At 36.9% G+C, this 25104-nt stretch overlaps 1 protein-coding gene and 1 pseudogene across 6 annotated transcripts in view; both read left to right on the forward strand.

The window, feature by feature from the left end:
• The first annotated feature begins 5306 nt into the window (after nucleotides 1-5306).
• Nucleotides 5307-25104, forward strand: part of Frmd5 (FERM domain containing 5) — a 323742-nt gene continuing 303944 nt past the window's right edge. For 5 of the 6 annotated variants that reach the window (XR_007343912.1, XM_015480720.2, XM_015480719.2 and 2 more), the window contains exon 1: nucleotides 5310-5618. Coding sequence is in view for 5 of the 6 variants with exons in the window: in XM_015480720.2 (XP_015336206.1) it covers nucleotides 5517-5618 (102 nt within the window). In the remaining variant the exon portion in view is untranslated. Of the gene's footprint in view, nucleotides 5619-25104 lie in introns of all 6 variants that reach the window. The other variant, XM_015480718.2, reaches the window with a different exon arrangement.
• LOC107137546 overlaps nucleotides 5755-25104 on the forward strand; it is a 50343-nt pseudogene continuing 30993 nt past the window's right edge.

Genomic DNA, 25104 nt, shown 5'->3' on the forward strand with positions numbered 1-25104 from the left:
CCTGACGGTGCAGCAGAGTCCAGATTCTTAAGCATGTCACTGAAGGTCCTATGTGATCTAGGCTCAGTCCATCTATTCCTGGCCAATGTACCCTTACACACTATCCACCAGGGGTACTTGGAGTTTCTGGAAAAATGCTATGCACATTTAAGCTTCTATGTCTTTGCTTATGTAGTTTTCTCTACTTAAAATGTCCTTCTTGCTGGGCTCAGTGGCACACAACAGTAGTCCCAGCTTCTATGGAGGGTGAGACAGGAAGATTGCTTGAACCTAGGAGTTTGAAGTCAGCCTGGGCAACAGGGTGACTCCCTCTTAAAACCAACAAATAAATATGAATAAAAATAGTTACTCCTCTTCTGCATCCTTCTCTTCTGCTTCTTTACCTATCAAGGTACTTTCATTATGATGTTCCATTTCTCAGTGTCCAAATCAAATGCCTTCTCCGTAAGGCTTTACTCTTTTTCAAGCACACATAATTACACTGTTTGTTGTGCTCCCATAATACTTTGCTCAACTCCACACACTGTATTATAGCTAATTGTACATACATTTAATGTTCTCTTCTAGATTGCAAACTTCCTTTTTTTTTTTTTTTGTACTGGGAATGTAATCTATGGGCAATTTACCACCAAACTACATCCTCAGAACTTTTTGTTTTTAAATTTTGAAACAGGGTCTTCTTAAGTTGCTCAGGGCCTCACTAAATTGCTGAGTCTGGTCTTGGACTTGCCATCCTCCTGTCTCAGACTCCTGAGCCACTGGGATTACAGGCATGTGCCACCATGCCTGGCTGAAAAATTCTTGATTTGTGTATTTCCTTTCCTCATATTTGGGCTATGTCTTATATATCTGAGTGCCTGACATTAAATGCTCAGTAAATGTAGTTTGGAATAATAATAAAAAAGCTTATATATTCAGATTTAAAAACATTTTGAGCGTGAGCAGGGGTAGACTGAAAATCCTAAGAGTTGGGAGAAGGTAGAAAAGCTATCTCTTAAAACTATAGGTGGCTTTCTGTCCTGATTAAAGGGAAGACTTGAATATTTCGTTAGGAGCGAACTGTTTTGGGGAAACTGCATGAATTGTTTAACTATTTATATTATAGCAACTATATATCTATTACTCTTTATCTACTACTCTTAGAAAATTGTAAAGTAACCGTTAACCTGAGTATAGATACTTTAGATAAAGAAGAGTGGTATTCCATTTGGTTATGCAAATCTGTTTGTGGAGCAGAAGCGCTGCTCCTGTAGACATTGATGTAGAAGAGAATAAAAAAACTGTCTCTTTTATTGGGCACAGTGGTGCACACCTATAATCCCAGCAGTTTGGGAGGCTGAGATAGGAGGATTGCGAGTTCAAAGCCAGCCTCAGCAAAAAGCTAGGTGCTAAGCAACTTAGTAAAACTCTGTCTCTAAATAAAATACAAGAAATAGGGCTGGGGATGTGGCTCAATGATTGAGTGCCCCTGAGTTCAATCCCTGTACCCCCAACAAACAAAACAACTAACTGTCTCTTTCCTCTCTGTGGATTTTATATATATATATATATATTTATATTTATTTATTTATTTATTTTTTAATTATAGTTGGACACAATACCTTTATTTATTTATTTTTATGTGGTGCTGAGGATTGAACCCAGGCCCTCACACATGCGAGGCGAGTGCTCTACCGCTGAGCCACAACTCCAGCCCCATATTTTTTAATATACTGTTTCTATAGAGAAATGAATGTTTTTGTTTGACCCTTGCTCTTAGGAGAAAAGAAGCTGAGATCTAAAGGATACCAGAAAACAAGGACAGACATTATCTTTACTGTTTACTGGAGAAATAATTATGCAAAGGGACTAGAGTAGCTTTGATGAAGCTCTTCCGGAACTTATGCATTAAGATTGAACAACTCAATCTTTGTAAGAAAGGTGTTGAGGTTAAAGTATCATTTTAAAACTTGATAGTCTCATTGGATCCGAGGTCAAGGTCACATACCTAGCATGGAGGGTGGGGATTCCTCTAACAGAGTTGATATTTCCATAGTTAGTCCCCTAGGAAGATATGGCATGTGGGTCAGAAAATGGGACTTTTCTTGAAAGTGGATCCTAACCTGAGTGAGAAGAGTTGTTTTCTTCTCTGAGCTTCACAGTGGTTGGGTCAGGATACCCAAGTCACAGTCAGGGGAATTCTTGCTGGAGAGACAAAGCTGTGTTTTAGCACATGGACCCTTCTGCATCTAGTCTGTATAAGGGCTTTGAGATTAGCCATATCATACCTGCAGGTTACATCTTAGATTCTTCTTTTCTAAATACTGTTAGAAGTTTTAGCCTGGTCTTAGCTGTGCTACGGGGAGACTTTGATGGGAAGGACCTATACTTGTGATGTTCTGGTGAAAAGAGGGTAGTGTTCCTTCCTGTTCTACTAAGGCAATGGCAACGGTGAAGAAAGATCACTCCTGGAGAGGGAGAGGGGGAGGGGGAGAGGGAGAGGGAGAGGGAGAGGGAGAGGGAGAGGGAGATCTCTGATATCTCTCTATCTCTCTCTATCAGTGTCCCAGAAACGGAGGCAGGAGTTGTTATTTCAGGTATGTAGGGGAGAGAGCATCTTCTCTGGGGACTCCTTCATAGTAGAGAAAGGGGCAGATATCCTGATAATTTGGAAGGCAGGGTTTCAGAGCCATTGTAATTTACAGTTTTATTTTAAATATAGCATCCTTTATACTCAAAGACACATGAAAGCTATAACACACTGGTTCTCAAGGGCACATGAGGCCTTTTATTGAACAAACCCCTTCTATTCCAGGAATTCTGCTCAAGATTTGAGAGTTCAGAAAAAAACAAAGGTAACAAAGTATTTCTCAGTTTGACTCTATATGAACTCTTTCTAATTCTTTTTGGATTCTTCTGCTCCCGAATCTTGTTTTAGAGGTATACATTTAGATTGTTGCATTTCTTTTATTATTTTTTCATCCTCTATTTTCTTCACCAAGTGTTCTGTATCAGAGAGAAATAGTCTTTGTAGCTGGATATTAAGCACAAACATGGATGAATATCTAACTGGTTTTTCAATGAGGTGAGCATCTAAGCAGACATGATTTTCTTAGACTGGGCAGGAATGCTACTTAACACATTGGCACAGCAGTCACACTCTTACCCTGTTGATTGCATCTGTGGTCATACTTTGAAGAAAGACAGCATTCAGCTCCTTAGAGCTTTTCTGGATTCATGGTATTTTGCTTTTTTATTCTAACAGCTGCTTATTTGCATAACCTGTTAAAGACACTTCCCTTCCATTATACTAATGGGCTTTCTCTAGCTTCTTGGACTTTTTTTTTTTTTNCACAATAAAAATTTGATCACATTAGTTGTTAATATGCAGAAAAGATTTTTTTTTGAGAATATGGTATAATTACCAAACTGAAAATGTGAAAATTACTCCTGAAGCAAGGTATTATTTAACACACTTAACAATATGTTGCCTTTGCATTTTGACTTTGATTATTTCTGAACAAAGTTGTTGTATGGAGCAGGGGCAAGGAATAAAACACCTTCCAGCTCTTTGGCTTTGAGGCAGAGACCAGATGTCCAAATTAATATGAGACTCATAGGTTCAGGACCTGACATAAATTAGACTGAGGAAAGAGAAATGTTAATGAAAATTGAAACCAAATCCCACAGCACCTGCACTGGGCTTTTTCATACAGAACTACTCCCTGCTGTACCATTATGATGACTTTCTAATGAGTGAACCCCGCATCGTGAGGTCCTTCTGTGGGGAAGGGAGGAGGCTCCTTGAAACAGTGCATCAGATTTTTACTCTATTGACTAGAGACCAGAACAATGGATCAGTTTTTAAAACTCACTAAATTATACAGGAAGTAATATGATGAAATCTATTTTATTGTGAGTGAAAATTACACATAGAGAAGGTTATCTGAAATTATTCTGAAAGCTGAGTCTCATTTGATGGTAGTTAGGGGAAAAACATAAATTAGAAGGCAATGTTGATTGAGTCACATAACTGTGTCAGAGAGACAGGACTGAGAGAATGTAAATGAGGGTAACTAGTAGTTGGAACCTCAGCAATTTAATTCTGCTGACCAAAGTGTGGTGCTTGTATGTCCAGCACCAGCATATCCTGGGAGCTTGTTTGAAATGGTGCATCTCTTTGCTGGGCACTATGGCACACTCCTGCTATCCCAGCAGCTTCGGAGGCTGAGGCAGAAGGATCACAAGTTCAAAGCCAGCCTCAGCAACTTAGTGAAGCCCTAAGCAACTCAGGGAGACCTTGTCTCTAAATAAAATATAAAAAGGGCTGGATATGTGACTGAGTGGTTTAGCACCCTGGGGTTCAATCCCTGGTACCAAAACAATTAAAAAAAAAAAGAAAAGAAAAAAATGTAGAATATCAGGTCCCACCCAGGCTTGCTGAATCAGAATCAGCATTTTAATAAAATCACAGATGACTCAATTGACATTAATGTTGGGGGGGGGGGTTGTTTTTGTTATTTTTTGCTTTTTTTTATACCAGGAAATGAACTCAGGGGCATTTGACCAGTGAACCACATTTTCAGCTCTATTTTGTATTTTATTTAAAGACAGGGTCTCACTGAGTTGCTTAGCACCTTGCCTTTGCTGAGGCTGGCTTTGAACTCGAGATTATATGATATTAATGTTTTAAAAGCACTTATTTAAGACTTTAAACAAACTTTTTTTTTTAGTTATAATTGTACACAATAGCTTTATTTTTTTTCTTATATGGTGCTAAGGATCGAACCCAGGGCCTCACACATGCTAGGCAAGCGTTTTACTGCTGAGCCACAACTCCAGCCCCAAACTATCTCTTTTTAATTGATTAAAAAAAAATCCTTAGAGTTTTTAACGAAAGGCCAACTTCTTATCCCCCAACCTGAATGATTCTAGAATTGGAGGGAACTTGGAAACCATCTTATCTAATTTTTTTGTACAGATTAGGAAATCTAAAGGCTCAAAAGATGGAATAACAAGCCCAAGGTCACAGGGCCATTTTATTGCAGAGGTACAATGCAAGCTCAGATGTCTTGGTTTCCAATTCAAATGTGGAAGAAAAACAAAACTCCTCTGAAAATATTAAGTGAGATTTTCATCAATTTATAGACATTTCACACACAAAAAGAATAAATTTTTTCTCTCTCTCTCTCTCTCTTTTTTGCCTCACAAAAAATATATAATTATTTGTTTACTCTATTTAAACAATAACTGGAACAAGCCATTTTCTGTACCTAAAAATAGACTTCAACATTAAATATCCCCTCACTTAAGAAACTGTTTGGAGCGCTTGCTCTGGGCTGGGGGGAAGCGGTGGTGGCTCCGAGAAGGAGGAAAAGGAGAAGGAGCCGGGCCAGTAGGAGGCAGCGGAGGCGATCGGGCCGGGGTGATGGTGCAGGTGCCCCCAGCGGGCGCGGAGCTGCCGGGCTGAGGGGCGCCTGGTCCAGGGTCCGCAGCGCCGCCGCGTCGCTCTCAGGGACGGGCGAGCGGGCGGGAAGATGCTGAGCAGGTTGATGAGCGGCAGCAGCAGGAGCCTGGAGCGCGAGTACAGCTGCACCGTGCGGCTGCTGGACGACAGCGAGTACACCTGCACCATCCAGGTCAGCACCGCGCCGCCTCGTCCGCGGGGTCCCTCAGTCCCACGAGTCGGTTAACTTGGCCGGTGGCCACCGCCCGGTGGTCTCCTCAGCCCCAGCGTCGCGCTTTTGTCCATTCTGCCTGCGGAGGACCGCCCGGATGCAGGGCTCCTTTGCCTGGAGCCCCTGCTGGGGTCAATACTCAGCGTCGCCGCGGACAAGTCAAAGCGCCCGGCCCCTCAACTCCTCTCCTGCTTTCTCTCGGGGGTGTAGGCGATGGGTTCTGACTCCTCGATCCCTACTGGGTCGGGAGCACGCTCCGCGGGCGTCCAGAGGGAGGCGGGCAGGGCGGAAGGCTCCTTCTCGGGCCGCCCCGTCGGGGGGCTCAGGCTTCGACTCCCCGGCTGGGCAAGGACGACTGGCTGGCTTTTCTTAGGTCTTTGGTTGGAAGGATAAAGGTTTATGTCATAATTTCTTCCCTAGCATTTGTGAGTCAGAGCTCTCAGAAGGTGGAACTGAACGCGCAGCCCATGCAGAGTGGCCTATTGAAGGGAGCCCAGCCCTCTGGGCTTTAAAGATTTAGGCCCTCCTCCTGCCTTTTGATCCCGAAACCTTATTGTGTTAGGTATTTCTGGGGGGGCGTAAGGTAGACACTTAGCAACAAGTCTCGGCTATTGGGGTGGTTGGCAGTGGCCAGAAAGAATCAGTGACTTAAAAACGTCAACAATACAGTAATGCTGCACAGCATTTCTTTCAGAACCTGCTATTTTTGAAGGGATTTTTACAACCTCTTGCTTATGCTTCTGCACTACTACTGTGTGCCACGTCAGGAGTAGTAGTCTTTCCCAGGAATGCAGTCACAGCCCCCTCTTCTCCTTTATAAAGTCAGAGATTGAAAACATTTGACAATGCTCCCGGTGTTTAGTTCATCAGCTACGAAGATTCTGGGCGCACAGCTAGTAACTGCTCTTTGTGAAGAAGCAAATTGAGTTAGACCTGGAGGGGTCTCACCTGATCCCTTTCCTTTGCAGTAAGAAACCAGAGGAGGCTTCTCTGCTCAGATGTGATAGACAAAAACTGCCTGCCGGGGTCTTTCCTCTTTGGCATACCCACCCCCATTTATTTATTTATTTTTGCTGACAATGCTCAATAACGGAAAATAGCGGTGTGTGAGAAAGACGCTGGGTAGTATATGAGAGCAGCTGCTCTCTGCTGACTCTGTGCTCAGTTCAGCCTTTTCTCCGCTTTCCTTTCCTCCCTCTCCCCAAACCAGCTCTGGGCCAAAGTGATAACTGCTGCCAAAGATCCATGAGGTTAAAGAAAGAGCCATTTAAATACAGATTAAACGGTCCTAAAGATGCCATCAAGTAAAAGGATTTTTGTAGTTGAATATGGCAGAGAAATGTTATGTATTATTTCCTTAATGAATGAGTGGCATACTACTTTTTTTTGTCTATTGTATCATTGTGCCACGTATAGTTTTTTGTTTTGGTGGAGGAGGAAAATAACATGGAGTTGATATTTTTGTTATTTGATAATATTTGAAGTCTATATCCGTTTGTTTTGAAATTGAAGGCATTTTTACACAATAGCCTATCAAGAGCAGTGTGAGATTTAGACTTCATGAGTCTTAAGAATAGTTTTCCTGTATGAGGTGAAATAAAATTTCTGGAGCAGGTCATTAACTTTTACCAAGGTATAAAGTATAATGAACACAATTCACATTACCACTCCACTAGAAACTATTGATAACCTTGTGGTTTTAAGGTCTCATAATAAGGGAACTAATTATTTTTCCCAGTTGGTGGAACTTATGAGGTTGGTTGATTGGTATTACAATTGTGGGTAGTTTTTTTTTCTCTCATTGTCATTGAGAAAAAGAATATTTTTAAGTTAAAAAGAATATTTTTAAGTTACACAGGACTCACTGGATTTATACTTGCTATATCCTACTACAGTTGTATTTGTTTTCCTGCTCTTATTTTACATTATTATTACAATTTAATGCTATTTAAAAAATTAAGCATTGTGTAATTGGTCACACTGTAGTCAGTGTCACAGTCTAGATGTGTTAATGATTGTGCATTGTGATTCTTGTATGGAATCTAAAAAACAGGAATTCTAAAGTATATGTAATGTCATTCTTTGGCACCACTATTTGAATTGCTTTTGTTTTAACCCATGTGAGGAAAGATTATATAAAAGAAATACAGTATCTTATATGAAATTAATATTTTTACATATAGCTTTTTGATCATTTAGAGATTGAGATTTTCTTAACAACTTGTCCTGTACATTTCTATTGTGTGTGTGTGTGTGTGTGTGTGCACGTGTTTGTTTGTCAAACACTGGGTACAGAGTCTGTTAAATTAGTATGGAAAGGATGGGTAAGCTTCTTATTAGGTGAAGCAATATTTCCAACAACTTAAAAATTGCAGTACTGTATATATAAAAATTTTGGGTGCTAATTTGAACTCTTTTTTCCTTGAAGTGTTGTTATGTCATGTTTGTGTTTAAATAAGGGTTTGTATTTTAGAAGGATTTTTATGACTTTTGAGATAATCAGAGAACACTTAAGTTATTACAGGACTAGAAATGTATCACTGGGTTGTAATCATGATAGTCATATTTGGTAAATTTCAGTTGTAGGCAGTTCTGTCAAAGTATTGGTCAAGGGTTTCATAATGCAGCAGCTATACTGATCTGGCATTTAGGATGTGCTTATTAATGTAATCAAAATGCCTTATATCTTCTCAATGAAGGATGTCACAGTTTCTTTCTTTCTGATATACAAATGTATTTGTAGACTATGAGAAATGAAATCTTACATTGGAGGTCTGTAGTATAATTGCTCCCCTGTGAAGAACATTGTTAATAGCTCCCTGCCAGTTTTGAAGGTCATTGCCTCATAAGTGCAGAACTGGTCCATATTTTTCACTTATCTGTTTTATTATGCATATCTATTTTATGTTCCACATTTACTACCTTACTTTGTTATTTTATTTGGGAGAAAAATGGGAAAAATGAAAAATGAGAAAGCTATCTAATGTCTTTGAACTCAAACTGAATGGAGTCATTGAAATGCCTAGGCATGTAATATCCTAAGGAATATATTTTTAAACTATCTTTTATGTTATAATTATTCATAAGTTATTAAGAGTATACATTGCAGAATTTTTTTAGTAGAAACATGTATTAAAAATACATAAAGTGAGAAATTTTAATAGTTTTTTTTTTTGTTATTACTGAAAGGTAAAGGTATCCTAGAAGAGAATTTGATTTTAATAGGGATACATTAAAATAACTGGTTAAGTAGCCAGGTTAAACTGACTTTTAAATAAATTAGAACCATAAATAAAATGTAAGTGCAGAGGCAGTTCTTCAGAGGGACCAATATTTTGATTTGATTGTGGCTTATCCCCTTGGTAATTTTGGCATCTGGNATAGCATTAAATTGTAATAATAATGTAATATAAGAGCAGGAAAACAAATACAACTGTAGTAGGATATAGCAAGTATAAATCCAGTGAGTCCTGTGCTTGCCAGGCACTCTACATGTATTGTTATCTCCTTTCTGTCACCATAGCATTATGGATTGATTATACATCCATTATACAAGATGAATGGAATTGAGGGTTGGTGGGAGAGCACTTGCTTATCGAATGTCTAATTATTTTACTGAGTGTGCTGTTAGATGCTTTGCTTACACCTCAATCAACCATTTGAGAGGTAGGTGGTTTCTATTTTAATGATGAAAAAACAGGTCTAGGAGGTCAAAGAAATTTTGCTCAATGTTAGTTGGTGGCTGTAATATACTTAAGAACTGATCTTTTTCTCTCTTAATTCTGTTTTTGTTTCCTCTCTCTATCTTTTTTTAAAAATGTTTATTTTATTTATTTATTTTTATGTGGTGCTGAGGATTGAACCCAGGGCCTTGCACGTGCTAGTCGAGTGCTCTACTGCTGAGCCGCAACCCCAGCCTCTCCTCTCTCCATTCTGACTTCCCAAGTCATTTTATCTCTCTTACCTTCGTTTCCTCATCTGTAAAATGGAAATATCAATACTTATTTTATAGTCAAAAGAAAATGACTTGAAAATATTACAAATAATAAGGATCACTTAAACAGACTAGTATATTACATTGTGGCTTATTCAAGTCGAAAATAGAATTGGAAAATGTTTTATTCTTTTTAAAGAAAATAAATCAGTTTATTCATTAAGTGCCTTTAAAATGATTTCTGGTTAATTTCAATGAAATTTTAAAATCCTAGATTGGAATACCTCGATTCTTTATTAGGATTCTTTTTAAAAATCCTTTTTAAAAAGGAGTTCATATTTACCTTCCTTCTATCCTGTCACGTCTTTGGCTTCAGAGGGGCATTTATTCCTGGAGTATGATTTGTCTTTTCTAAAAATTTCTGCTTCATATTAAAAAGTGGAAGCCTTGGTTTCATTAATGCAAAAGGAATGTTGTTAGAAAATTAGATAATTTTATTCACAGAGAAAAACACAAAGTTATCATATTTTCATGTTGATTTGTACTTTTTTATTTTAACAGATAATTATGCTTTCTCAGCATCTTTGTTACAATAGCAAGTCAGTTAGACTAGCTCTTGAAACTAAGATAATTCCAAAATTAGCCTTCTAGAAATCCTAAAAGCACTTATATTGTTTCTTAATTTCTATACTAAATATTTATTGTATAAAGCTAATTGAAATCCATCTTTTTTATATAGAAGGTAAATTCTAGATACGCAATTGTGCACTCATTCTTTTTCCTGTTTAAGGAAGAGTCAGCGGAATCTGAGAGAGATCCAGAAGGATTCACCACGGCAGATTTTACTCATGGGTATTTGTATGAATTTGCATTCTGTTAAATGTTTGGAATCAATATATTCAACATAGTGTCTAATATAAAAAAAGCATGAGGTTTTTGAGTCCTTTATTTGTTACAATTGCCCAGGGACTCATTTATCATAGTTGTGCTCTCATTCATATCAAACTTAGAATAAGACATTTTTTTGTACCTTTGTAGTGGTTTTAGGTATAGGCATAAAAATGTATAACAAAATAAGAGGTAAGGCATTAATTTTAGAAGAGATTTGACAATGATGTAATAATTACTATATTAAAGTTCTTAAAATGATCCAAAAGTATTTCTATGGTAGATTGTACTTTAGAATTTACAAAGGAGAGAGTAATAGAAAGCTGTAAATCGTGAACCCTAAGAATTATAGCATCTTGTTCAAAGCCATACACAGTTATAGTTCAATAAATATTTGTTCTGATTTGTTTGTGCTGCATGCTTGCTGTGTTAGCTTCAACATTTTAAGATTTCTTATGCCTGAAAACAATAAACATTTTCTAACAACTGTATAACTCTTTAAAAATTTCATCCCATCCCATTCTAAACCATTTGCTCTTCAACCATCTCCCTGGTGAAAAGTACAGTATGTAAATGTGGTATTTATGGAACCTTTGAGGTCTCTCTCTCCGATAACTTTCTGCAATTATCCTCTGTTGAATTAATGGAGCCCCAGTCTGTAAGCTCCTGTGACTTTTTGGCTTGTCTCTTAGGATTTCAAGTCTTTCAGGTTTTTTTCCCCCTCATCTCTGCAGGTTTAGAGGGCTTAGATCAAATGAATCCTGTGTAGTGCAGTGCATCATGGAGCGTTAGAGATCTGCCAGAATTAGGATTCTGAATGTAGGGATCACCAGAGCCATAGAAACCTTCTTCACTTCTTTCCCCCAAGTCTGTACCACATAAAATGAGAAGCAGACACCCTCACAGCTTCATTTTCTAACCTCTTGTCCCAACAGGAAGTGAACCATGCTGCTCAGCCTGTTTCTAGTTGTCTATTTTAATCTGAATTCATATTTGACAGCCTCATCATAACATTCTGTGTGATCTACAGACCCTGTTTTATGGAGCAGCTGTGTGTCACTCTTCTCTTAGGTGTGCCTAGTAAGCGCTTGTACAGCAAATGTGAATACCACGGAGGATTGGCACCAGCCTTCCAGCTTCTCTTTTGTACCTGTATGGTGCTCAGGGAAGGGTAATGATGTTGCTTTCCCGAAGGCTAGGTCATAGTCATCGTACTTCTTGTTTACTAGCCTTGACCTGTTGGGCTCAGGTCAACCACCTGAATGTTTTTCTTATGCAGCTGATAAATATGAGGAATACTAAACTATCTTCATTCCCATGTTGCAAAATGAATGGTATTTTCCCTAAGGGAGCAAAGTACCCAGTCATATGTCCTTTCTAGCCTTGAAGCAGGTCTTTCCTTCCTGTACTAGTGACCAAATGCAACTCTTTGAACTTTTATAAACACTTTAAATTTAGCCAGAGTTAAAGATAGACTACGGAGGGCAGAGTCTAAGTGTGAATACTCCAAACTCCAGTTTTTCTGAGTGACTAAACCCTAGATTTAAATTATGGACCTCTTGTCTCCCAAGGCTACTGTGTCATCCTCATTATTGTTGGCAGTATTTTTGACCAAGATAGACCACTGTATTGGTTCTTTATCAGTTGAAATTATTTATTATTTCTAAGGATGGCGTTTTACTTTTGTGATCTTTCTAACTTCCTTCCATTATATTCTAAAAACTTGTCAAGACTCTTAGGTTCAAATTCTCTAGGCTTCTGCCTGCTGTATGTCAGGCTAAACACAAAACTTGTGTGAATCAAATTCTCTAAAGAGATCTTTCCGTGCCATGCTCATACAGGCAAAATAATTGGGCCACATGCTTGGCAACCACTGAGTTTGTGTACAATAGCCCCATTCACTTGTCTACAGAAAATACCCCTTTGACTGTGATTATTGCTTTCATTTCCCCCTCCTCTACTTCTGACTCCTTGCATGACCATGACCTCATCTGCTGGTTCAAATTTTGAGACACTCTGGACAACTCCAGAAATGCTTTAGGACTCATTCCTGAGTGTTAATGATCATTTCAAAACCTCAGAAGTCTACTGCCCACCAAGGAACCTATTCAAGATCAAGAACAAATCTAATTACTCTCATGCATCATTAAAGTCATCTTCCCATGCTACAACCCAAGGACTCTTTTTTCCCTTTTGTAAAAATTGTGAACTCTGTCAAAAGCATGGAAGATAGAATAAGGAATGGGTTAAAGCAGTGATTTTTTTTTTTTCAAAGTATGGTCCCTGGACCACGGCATCAGTATCACCTGGGTAATTGTTAGAATTATAAATTATTGGCTCCACCCCAGACCTAGTGAAACAGAAACTGGAGCTAAGTAGTTTTTTTTAATGTTTTAATTATGTTTTTAGTTGTAGATGGACAAAATACCTTTATTTTATTTTTATGTGGTGCTGAGGATTGAACCCAGTACCTTCCACATGCAAGGCAAGTGCTCTACCACTGAGCTACAACCCCAGCCCTTTAGCAGTTTACTTTAGGTTTCCAGGTGATTCTTATGCTTGCTGAAGTTTGAGAGTCATTACTAGTAGATTAGAGACATTGAGTAGGTAAAATTGACAAGTAGTAATGATTGGATATCAAATGTGAGGAGGAAGGAGAAGCAAAGAATGAAAAAGTTACATTTCTGACTTTTGATTTATTTCTGAATAGTCTTAACTGATTGTCTACTCTTGTCAGGTGAAAGCTAGGTTATTTGTATATGTACACACCTTTCTTCAAGTGGGCAGGATTCTAAGGATTTTACAGAGGGGCTATTGTACTAATTTGATGCTTTTATATTTATCAGGTTTTTTTTTTTTTTGGTCTCCTTGGCCTAAAAACAATGTGATTATTGTATATTTATATGTTATTTTAAAAACAAATTTTCTGCACAACTTAAGGCATTGAGTAAAAGGAAGAGTAAGTATGTTTGTCATCCAAGAACTTAAAATTTAGATAGGAATTGCAAACACAAATCTCCAACTATAAACATAATGTGGAATTGGGGGCTCAGACAAGGTGGTGTGCTGTGTCAGTGCAAATGTGTGGGGGAGCCTGGGAGGAGGGACTCTAAAATATTAAGTATTTCTTAGTGGAGGCAAGATTTGAGCAAGCTTATGAAAAATGGTCTAAAGCAGAAAATGGGATATGGGGATATGTCGAGGTCATTCTAGGTTGAGTTATCAGTAGTCTGATTCTAGATAGAAAAGGTAAAGATGAGTCTTTGGTTTTTCCTTTAGTATGTTTACTATGGTATATAGTTGAATCAAATAACAGAAATGTACTTGCTTAGGGAAAATTACTGTCAGCAAATTTCAATCATACTTGACATGCTGAGAGGAGTCAGTCCAAACTAAAAATAAATGCATAAAGCTGGTGTTGAATTAAATCTGATTCTAAAACTGTATAACACAAATTAAGATTCTTCACAAAGCAATGGCATCATATAACAAAAAGGTGGATTCAGATTTCAATCTGTGGCTGCAGCAATGACATACGAATTTTATTTCCAAGAGACCTCTTCTCTGGCATCATTTTAGCAATCTGATGAAAAAATAAGGGGGTGTCTGGGGGGGGCTGTCAAATTTCAAATTTTAGCTGAGGTTCAAAACTCTTTTGGTGGATACAGTGCGGCCTCAATTATATGAACAGTTAAGAAATGTGACCCATGCAGCCCTAAAAAGGCACATTTCAACATCTCTGTCCCTAAACCTAAGTGTCCACCTAAAATAGCTTCTCTACGAGGATCCAAGAGTGCTTCCCCGGGTCCCCAGCAGACCCCTGCCTGCCAGCTCCAAAGCTCCAAGCCTTACACAGCGTGCACTTTTAGCTCTTAACACAATGCTAGGCTAGAGCTTTGAGGATGGGAACCTCCAAGAAAGCACTGTTGGGCATTTGGGCAATCAATGTTCGGCAGAATGCCAATGCTAATAGGTTATTTTGCTTTGGAAAAGGAGAAAAAGAAGGGATAGTTTGAAGACTGATGAATAGAGGATAACTGACAATAGGAGCACTCCTTTGTTGGAGAGATTAAGGGGGCTTGCTGTGAAGTAGTAATAATTATGAGAGCCAAAAAAATTAGTAAAGGCCCAAGAACTGAAAAAAATAGTGGTAAATCAAAACAGCATACCACAGCATACCCACAGGGCACACTCCAATGTCTGGCTACTGTCGTTGAACTTGTAGCAGGAATAAGCTGAAACATTTGGGATCCTCATAGTTTTGCCCTCCATAGTAAAGCAAATTGTCCTTCATCTCCAGGCTTCTGGGGAACTTTTTTCCTCTGCATCCTGATTTAACTCAAGAGCTTTTTTTCTCTGCCCCTAATTTGGGCCCCAGTTTAGTTTAAAAATTTTTTTTTTTGGGGGGTTGATAACCAGGGATTAAACCCAGGGATGCTTTACTGCTGAGCTACATCCCCAGTCTTTATTTATATTTTATTTTAGATACAGGGTCTCTCTGAGTTGCCTAGGGCCTTGCTAAGTCACTGAGGCTGACTTTGAGCTTGAAATCCTCCTCTCTGCCTCTGGAGCTGCTGGGATTACAGCCATGTGCCACTATGCCTAGCCCCAGTTTCGTTTTGAGAATACCTAAATGGAAGAGTTGACTTTGGGATTCCCAGAGAATTTCAAACGCTTTAGGCAGGTCCCTCTAAGATTCTCTGTTAGACTTTGTTAGATATGAGCTAAGCAGATAAGAACTTTGATCAGAACACAATAAAGCAGAATCAATCAATTCACTGAAGGAGCTTATGAATTTCCAGGAATTATTTAGGCTGGAGAAAGCACCCAGCCTGCCCTCTTTCAGAGTTTGGCCTCTAGAAAAATCCAAACCTCCAATGTTATTATAGAATTGGAATTTTGCAGGTCAGAAGGACTCCATGGACTGGCAAAGATGCCTGGAATGTTTTATGGCATATTGATCCTGCATTTCCACAGAATAGCCCATCAGTTCTCTGAGAGATTACTCAGAGATTATTTCTATCAAAGAAATTTTTGCTGTTGAGAGAGAAAAATATGATAAAAGATTATCCCAGTACTAGAGTATAACTTCAAATTATGTCCAATTCCAGATTCTAGTATATATGAAATAGGTTAAAAAATGTGCATAGGAGTTTGCTTGAAATAGTTGCAGGACATAAGATACTGAGTTAGCTATTGCTGTGTCAGACTTTATAAGTAGCATTGCTGATCTGAAAAATTAACACTTTCTTTCTTTTAATTATGTCTTGAATAATTTAGACAAACTTGTTTACTTGAATAGTGCTTTTTTTTTTCTACAGAAAGCACATCTAAGAATTGCTTTCTAATAATTTTATGATAAAGGAAATATTGTTCATTCTAATTTTTAACATTGGGTACACTAGAAAGTCTGATGGATTATTTTTTTTCAGATGACAAATATATAATGAGTGTGAGAACTTATTAGCTTCTTTTTTTTTTCAACTTTCCAAAAACTTATTGTTGAAAGGATTCAGATAGTATATATTCATCTTTCCATTTGTCTTTTTTATTTACTTTTTAATTTGTTCTAGTTAGTTATCTATGACAGTAGGATGCATTTTAAAGAGGCAGATACGATGATGATCTGCTGCAAATTAGATCTTTCAGTATGTAGTTACAAAATGTTATGAACTATTTTTTACTAGTAATATATTTCACATAAGATACCTTTACTTTCTGGTTGAAAGACAATGACAAAAGAAGTGGAATTTATTTATTTTTTCTTCTGGGCTGGGGATGGAACCCAGGGCCTCATGCAAGCTGGGCAAGTATACTCTAACAAGTGTAGAAATTTTACTTTCCCCTCACATCCTGAATTCCACAATTTTGTTTTCTATCATTTTTCCTGACATGATAACTTTTCTGTTTAGCTCTTATCTCCTTTGCTTTATGCTAATTTATACTTCTGGCCACTCTTTTCATATAGTCTCTTACCATTTCTTATTATTGTTTTGGTGCTGGGAATTAAATACAAATCCTCCCTCTTGTGAAGCAGGGTTCTACCTCACCCTTAGTGCTCCTATTGCCATCATTGCCTTATGGTCTTTGTGTGGCAGAAGATGTTTAATAAAAAGGTATAATCATAATGAAGGTAAATATATACAAAAGTGCTATGTGATATATATACACACACACACACACACACATATCTCACATATATGGATATCTTTTAAGTTCATTATTTAACATAAGAATGTTATGTATTGTAGTTAATGGGAACTTGAGATAATATGAATGGAAATCTGTCTTGACATTTTGGGGCTCCAACCTAAAGATTCCTGAAAACTTTGGGTTTTAGTTAGATTGGCTATTATATGTTTAGAGTTTTCTATTAACTTAAAAAAAAGTTTTTATTAGCCCAGTGAGACTCTGTGTCTACTGTGTTTTTGCTTTGGGATTGAGTGAACATTGTGGGGTCACTGCTGGACTCTCTAATCTGGACCGTTGAAGTTAGTGAAATTGGAGGGAGAATTAAAATAATTTGGGTAAAGGGAGAAACAAAAGACCAAACCCAGAGAACTGAGGAAGTGTAGGATGAGCCTTAAGCAGAAATAAATACCTGGTTACAATCTGGATAAATGGGTTTGGGATGATGAAAGAATATTGAAGATCCATGTTTTAATGTTACATCTCTGTGTTATGGAAGAGATTTAACTGTTTAGAGAAACTCTCTTCAGGTGTGGTTGGTGCACTCCTGTGATCCCAGGCAGAAGGATTGCAAGTTTGAAGTCAGCTTCAGCAACTTAGAGAGGCCCTTATCAATTTAGCAAGACCCTATCTCAAATTTTAAAAATGAAAAAGGACTGGGGATATAGTTCGATGGTAAAGCTCCCTTAGGTTCAATCCCCAGTACCAAAAATAAATAGAGAAAGAAAGAAAGAAGGAAGGAAGGAAGGAAGGAAGGAAAGAAGGAAGGAAGGAAGGAATTAAATTTTTTTTAAAAAAATGTCTTAGCTTCCATGTGGGGGTAGTATTTAACATATTCAGTGATCAATGAATCATGTTGAATACCTCACTGAGCAAGACTATGCCAGAATGCCCTGGAGCTGGGACTAAGACTCTCCTGGGTCAGATGCTAAATATTTAGTGCTGAGTACATTGCATTTTCTGGCTCCCCATTTGTTCTTGTTATCTAGATGGTCTAGGTTATAATCTAACCGTGGTGTGATAGACCCATTTACTTCTCTCACATGCTTCCCAAATGCAACTCTGATCATTTTCTCTTTTTACAAATCCTTTATGGGTTTCCCACTATCAATATGCCTTTTAGCATGGCATGGAAGGACTTCCATGATCTTTCTGCTGCCTTTCTTTCTTTTTATTTGTTTGAAGTACTAGAGAGATTGAATCCAGGGCTTCATGTGTTCTAGGCAAGTGCTCTACCACTGAAGTGCACCCTTTTAAAATTTTTATTTTTAAAATAAATCCCTTTAAAAAATTTTTATTTTGAGAGAGGAGCTCACTAAGTTGCTGAGGTTGGCCTTGAGCTTGTAATCCTCCTGCCTCAAGCTCCTGAGTAGCTGAGATTACAGATGTGTGCCATTGTGCCTGGTTGCTGCCTCCATTTATAGCATTGTCTGGTCTCATCCTTCATGTGAATCTTCCCTGGCTGCATGGTTCAGACTCTTATTACATCTTATTCCAGGATAGACTCCCTCCCCATTGTTGCCCAGCAGTGCCTGGGGTGACCTTATTACCTTGAAATGTACTACCTCAGATGTCTGCCTTTTACCAGGCTGCAAACCTTTTATTTATTTTTTAATATTTATTTTTTAGTTGTAGTTGGACACAATACCTTTATTTATTTATTTTTTATGTGGTGCTGAGAGTCAGATCCAGGGCTTTACACGCACTAGGCAAGCGCTCTACCTCTGAGCCACAACCCCAGCCCCTAGGCTGCAAACTTTTGAAGGGCAGGAATTACATCTTTGTAGAATTAGTGTTGGTGTAGACATGCATAAATAAAAGTATTAATTCTGAAAAAGTTGGTTATTAATAATACAAATGAAAAGTTACTTCTAGCTTGAGCTAGGAAATTTAAAAAATGAAGACATTTGATATTACGGTCTTTAGTGTAATGCTATGGTGACCTTAAAAGATGGTTAGTTGGTGGTGATGGTTGCACAACTCTGGGAATGTGAAAACCATTGAATTGTACACTTTAAAATGGTGAATTTTATGCTGTGTGAATTATCTCAATTAGCACGAACGTCAGTTTCCTGGTTTTGATGATATACTATGGTATATAAGATGTTACTACTGGGGCAAACTGGGTGAGGAGTACCTACTATTTTTACAACTTCTTGGGTCTGTAATTATTATATCATACCATTTTAAAAAGGTGAATAAATTAGTTTCTTGGCCAAATGTGTTTATTACTGAGATTTATGGTGTGGAATGACTATAGAAAATTTTCTCACTTAATTAGGATCTGGTTACTTTTCAAAATTATGTATAATTTTTTATAAGTAGGTAAGCTTTGATATATGACACTTGAAAATAAATAAAGTCAATTACATTCTAATAAAAAGAGAAATTAAACATTTGAAATGATATCTTGGTGGTATTTTTGGATCCTGATGTTTTGACTATCAATTCTGTTTCTCTGACGTAATTATAATTAAAATGAATGTACTTATAATGTATGTGTATCATAGCAAGATAATACTATTGTGGTTTAGAGAGTTATTTGATGTAAGGTTCATATTATATATGTTTAAATTGTAATTGTGTTACTTTATCTTGAGTTCTTACTTTGTTCTAGGCTCTGTAATAAGCACTTCATATATATTTTTCATTTAGTTCTATTAGAAAATGTTATTGTTTCTACTTACAGATGAGTACAGTGAGGCTTAGAGAATTTAAATCACTTTCTATCCAGGGATAAAAAGTAAGGGAGCTGGGATTTGAACTCAAGTTTGTGTGACTTCAGAGTTGTTCTTACTGCTTTGGGATGAAGTAGGCAGTGTTCTTTAATGGGAAAAACACTGACTGAGGGGAGTCAGGGAACCTGTGTTAAATGCCCAACTCTGACTAATTTTAATACCCTGGATAGGTAACTCTAGGATGCAGTGTAACTTCTCATCTGCAAAAACGAGGAGGCTCAAATAGAAGGTCCCTCCAGTCTCTTTTAGTGTGGACATGCTGTAGTTCACAAGACATTTGTCTATGGCTCAATATGTGTTTTTTTTTCCTGTTCCCTTGGTGAAAGCTATTTTTTATAAATGCAGTTATTTCTTTGAAAGAAAGAGATGTCACAGTAAAAGCCTGGTAACTCTTTCAGTTTGTGATCTGGTCCTTAGTTTTGCAGAACACAAAGTTTTTATCTGCAGGTTCAATACAAATGAGGCTCTGGATGATTGATTTATGTTAACCAAAATCACATCAAGTTTTATTTTTAAACCAAGAACCTGTTAATTGTACTTGGGATGGGGAATGTTAATTTATTCCATTGTAGGCAATGCTTTTAGGATCAGAATTTGGAAAACCAAATTAGAAAGCTGTTTTGGAAAGCAAAAGGAACCAAATGGTTTTGAGGGATATTCTTCCAGATTGTATTAAAGTCTGATAAATGGTCTCTGTTCCATTGTAAAATTTAGTAATTATGTGTCTACTAGATTAAGTTTTTCTTTCTCCCTTGAATCGTGCTGATAACTGATGAAGTCTTTTGTATAGCCCACCCCTTCCTCCCTCCACTATGTGCAGATTATTGTACCTGTGAAACAGACTCATACAACAGTACTCTTTATTCTGCAATGTATTGTGTTGTCATAACTCCCAAATTCTATTTATTAGCTCAAGGAAGAATTATAATGAAAATTCTATTGATCAAGATTTGTTGAAATAAAAAATACTTGAAAATATTTTTCATATTGAAAAGTAGTACATAGACACAAAATCATCTCTCATGAGTTAGCTGTACTGAAAAGTGAGGGTTATATTTTCTTTAGGAAACCAATTTCCAGTACAAAACCTTCTAAAATTACTGTGCTTGGTTTCTAAGTAATGTAGGAAATGTGGCACAACTGTCAGAGGTTATAAATGACAATACATTATGGAAGTAGGTGAGGGAACAAGCAGGGATTTGCCATGGTGAAACAGACATTGTATTTTGTTATTAGTTTTGACAAACATTGGCAGAGGTTCATCAGTGTTGAAAGGGTAAAATTGAATTCATTAGATGCAATCATAATGGTTAGAATAAGTTATTTTTTTTTTGTTTTTCTTTTTTGAACTAGATCTGGCTTTAAAGCATATACAACAGGTGTCATGTTATCCACAGCAGTAATAATGGCAACAACATGAATGGTGGGGGCAGGAGTTATAAAAATCAATTGAAGCAGGTTGAAATAACTCTCAGCTTCCCTTCTCTCCAGTGTAAGGTAGGGTGGAGGGGGAGGTACTGACAATTGGAGTTCTATTTGCACAGACCAGATCAATGCAGTCCCAGGATGGGATTGCGGCAGGGTTCTATGAGTATAAAAGTTACTGTGATTGGTGCTTAGGTCTAATCAGGCCTTAGGGTATTTTTTTGGGTGGTATCTGCTGTACAGAGAGTAAATCAACAGACCTGTAGGGCCCAAAGTTGCCTATCTCTGCTGGGATTCTGGATCTCAGGAACCTCCAGGAAGTCTGATCCTAAGTTATTTTTTATAGGAAGGATTCAGTTCTGAAATCTTTCGTTTACTGAAATTTTTCAAAAAATTATCAGAATGTGAGGAACCGGGGTTATAGCTCAGTGGTAGAGCGCTTGCCTCTTACATGTGAGGCACTGGGTTCGATCCTCAGCACCACATAAAATTAAATAAATGAAGCAAAGATATTGTGTCTATCTTAAAAAAATAATCTTAAAAAAAATTACCAGATTGTGAAGGCAGTTTTATACTGACAATTCTGAGATTGGCTACAGGACAGATAAGTAAGCAGTGCATGGTTAGATTGACCAGAATTTTATTAGTATGCTTTTGGTGGATTTTAATAGGAGTTTTATGTAATAATGATATTATAAAAAGAGTATCATATTTGTATTCAGAAAACTTGAAGTCTTGTCTTTGCTTCATACCACCTATATGACCTTAAATGAGTCACTTAACTTTGATTATTTGTTCTTTTTTTCCTCCCCCAAAGTTAGATGATAGTGATATCTGCTCAGCCTATTTCTCAGAGTTGTAAGAAGATGAGGAAACGTGTATGAAAATGTTTTGTAGGGCTGGGGGTTGTGGCTCAGTGGTAGAGTGCTCACCTAGCATGCACAAGGCACTGGGTTCGATCCTCAGCACAACATAAATGTAAAATAAAGATATTGTGTCTACCTAAAACTTAAAAATAAGTATTTAAAAAGATGTTTTGTAAATTTTGGCGTTATTCAGCTTTTGTTTTATTGTTAGTCACAATCTTTGGAATTGTGACATATAGGGTTTTTAAAAAAATGTTTTCCTTCCTCATATTTGGCTGTAATTTACTTGTATTCTTTTGGCCTCTGTCCCATGTCTCTAGTTATTTGGGGAAATTTTTCTCTTTTAGTCAAATAAATGACATTTTCTCATTTCAGTCTAATAGGAGAGATAACTATAAGAATTTTCACCTATGGAAAAAATGAATTGGGCTTTATTTTGCATAGATATTTAACTCAATAAGCCTGGCTGACGTATTAAACCTGTAAGTGGCATGTAGGTTTTCTTCTCTGGCATCGAATGTCCCTGTTTTATGCCTAAGTTTCCTTTATGGTTGTGTTACCTTTACTGCTGTCCTTTTTGTGGTCTTTCTGCTTCCCTTAGAGTGTTTGAAACTTTACACGCTTTTGCCTTGGCCAAGCTCATTTGTTGATCTGTAATAGAGTGTATCTTGCCCCTGCACACTCTGTGGATACCAATGGCTGGCATTTTTCCGCTCCCCCAGGACTGACAAGCAGTGGTTTCATTTGTTGATCTGACACCTCCATCCCAGATGGAGTTAACTTCTTTGCCAATCCTTGGTGACTGTGGGCACTGGAAACAACTTTCTCCTCTGCTGATGAAATGGAAGTACCTTCCTTTTCAGGTATCTATAGCTGATATGGGTGTCACCTTTAGTGTTATTTCCTTTTCCTCCTGGTTAAGAAAAGGAAATATTTTTTACTTGAAGGTTTTCAAAGTCATTTTGAATGGTCATTGTTTATCCTATCAACTTCTTTTTCTTTTTCTTCAAGTTACTTTTAAAAATAAAACTGTATATTTTAAGTAGTACAGAGATGAATGGATATTTTGGAGAATAATCATAGCTATCATAAACTACTGTTTCATTCTTAGGAGATTTATATGGCTTCTTTTGTTAGATCTGCCTTCATCATTTAGAGCGAATTTAAAAAATAACAGCATGTCCCTTTTTTTGAAATCGGAATCTAGTTTTCAAAAAGTCACTGAATTTAATTCTAAATCAAAACAAAGAATATAGGAAATAGTGATGTGTGTGTAATTTATATGGAATTACTACTGGGTTATGTTGTACTTTTAAAAAAACAGGTACAACACGTTTTTATACCTTTATTTATTCATTTTTAAGTGGTGCCAAGGTTCGAACCCCGTGCCTCACACATGCTAGGCAAGTGTTCTACCATTGAGCAATAACCTCAGCCCCTGTACTTTTTATTTTGGAAAACATATTGTTCATGTAGTTGAATAAAAACGATGTAAAGTGATATTGTGTTAAAAGCTAACACATAATCATGTAAGGAGTTCTCTCGCTAGTAAAGACATCCTAGGGTCTTTGTGTTCACAGCAATCTTTTATGGTGGGGTGGGAAGACAGCCTGGAGTGGGGTAGATGAAGCTCTCTATGCCAGTTGAATTACTCATCAGGAATTCAGTTTGGCATATACTTTAATCATTCACTTCTAGGGGACAGTCATATCTTGGCTTATAAGACTATATTTCCTAAGAATACTATAGGGGCAGCATTCTCAGTGTGCATTATTGCATGCTTCATAGTATATGGAAGAGAAAAGCTGAAATTAGTGGTCCCTAAATGCAGCCTTGAAATTATAACAAAAAGCTTGTAATGTTGAATACTCAGAAGAGAGATTCATAACCAGTGAAATTGGGCATTTTGAATAGTTTAATCAATGACTTGGCTGGAAATAAAACGACTTCTTTAAAATATCACTAGGCTTAGTTATAGTAGCAATTATAATTTGCTTTTCATATTTTTTAGTAATGTATGCATTGTATCATCTTAAAAGATTGTCATCATTCTGTAATAACAGTATATTTTGTATTCAGATGTTGTTATACCAAAAATAGGCACTAACATGTATTTTTTAAAAAAGCAGATTCCTATGCTTAGTATCCTAAGTATTTTTGTGTGCTCTTAAAATGCCTGCTTGTAGGCGTATATCTTGTCACTGAACTATGACTAGTATAGATTTTAATGACATATGTATGTTTCTTAAAACATAGAAACATGAATAGGCAATATATTTAAAGCTAGAGTAATATAGGTATGTTTGTCAAGGTGAATTTCTAAAAAAAATTATTGTAAGTGAAAGTATTTTTAAATGAACTATTTACAGAAGTCTGTATCCCTTTGTTATATAGAAATTTAAAAATCACTGTATTGTATAACTCAACCTAGAACTTTCATGTTACAGATGTTATAATGCAACCAATTGGATACAGCCGGCAAAAGTCAGTGGTTTATCTTAGGACAAACACCTTCATCAATGCAATATGTAGTTTGAATGCAATAACATATATTTCAAAATAGCTAGAAGAGTTTGAAAGTTCTTACAACAAAGAGATGATAAATGTCTGATGAGACTGATTTGATCATTACACAAAGCATACATGTATCAAAGCATTGCACGGAACCACATAAATATGTGCCATTACTATGTGTGAATTAAAAAAAAAAAATGACTAGCAGGGGTCAAAGACTCACCTTGTTTTATTGACAAGAGGCCTAAGGCCTCGGAATGTTGTTAGGGCCCAAATGGAGTAATGGTTAAGTACCAGATTTACAAGTCTACAGAAGGGAAAAAATCTTGGAAAAATAGGGATTTTTTTTCTGCATATAAAGAGTTATCTGAAAACATATTTAAAGTATTTGATGATAAAGAGTTTTCTTTTTGAGGTACTGGGGATCAAACTCAGATCTTTGTGCATGCTATTCAAGTCTTCTGCCACTGAACCACATCCCCTGTCTTTAAAGTATTTTAAAATGAGGTAGTTTTATTTTTTATAAAAAAGTCACCTTCCCCCAAACAAAACAAAACAAGTAGGGTTTGGAAAATGTTATATTTGGAAAGAAAATCTCAAAAAATAACATTTAAAAGCCTAAAGGAATAATTCTACACTGATACTATATTCTCTCCAGGAGCAAAAGTGCTTGTAGCTCTGTATATAAGACAGTATTCAAAGGCTGAATATTATGTTCTACCTCTGAATGTTTCTTATAAAATTTAAAAATTTTATTTTTAATTGTCAAATAATAATTGTCTACATCTGAATATGTTTTGATAATGATGGCACATTTTTTTTCTATAACATATTATGGAAAGGAATTTTAGTAGTACTACATCTAAATGGGGAAATAGTTATTTCCACATTTT

Source organism: Marmota marmota, unplaced genomic scaffold (genome assembly GCF_001458135.2).
Source record: "Marmota marmota marmota unplaced genomic scaffold, marMar, whole genome shotgun sequence".
NCBI classification, from domain to species: domain Eukaryota; kingdom Metazoa; phylum Chordata; class Mammalia; order Rodentia; family Sciuridae; genus Marmota; species Marmota marmota.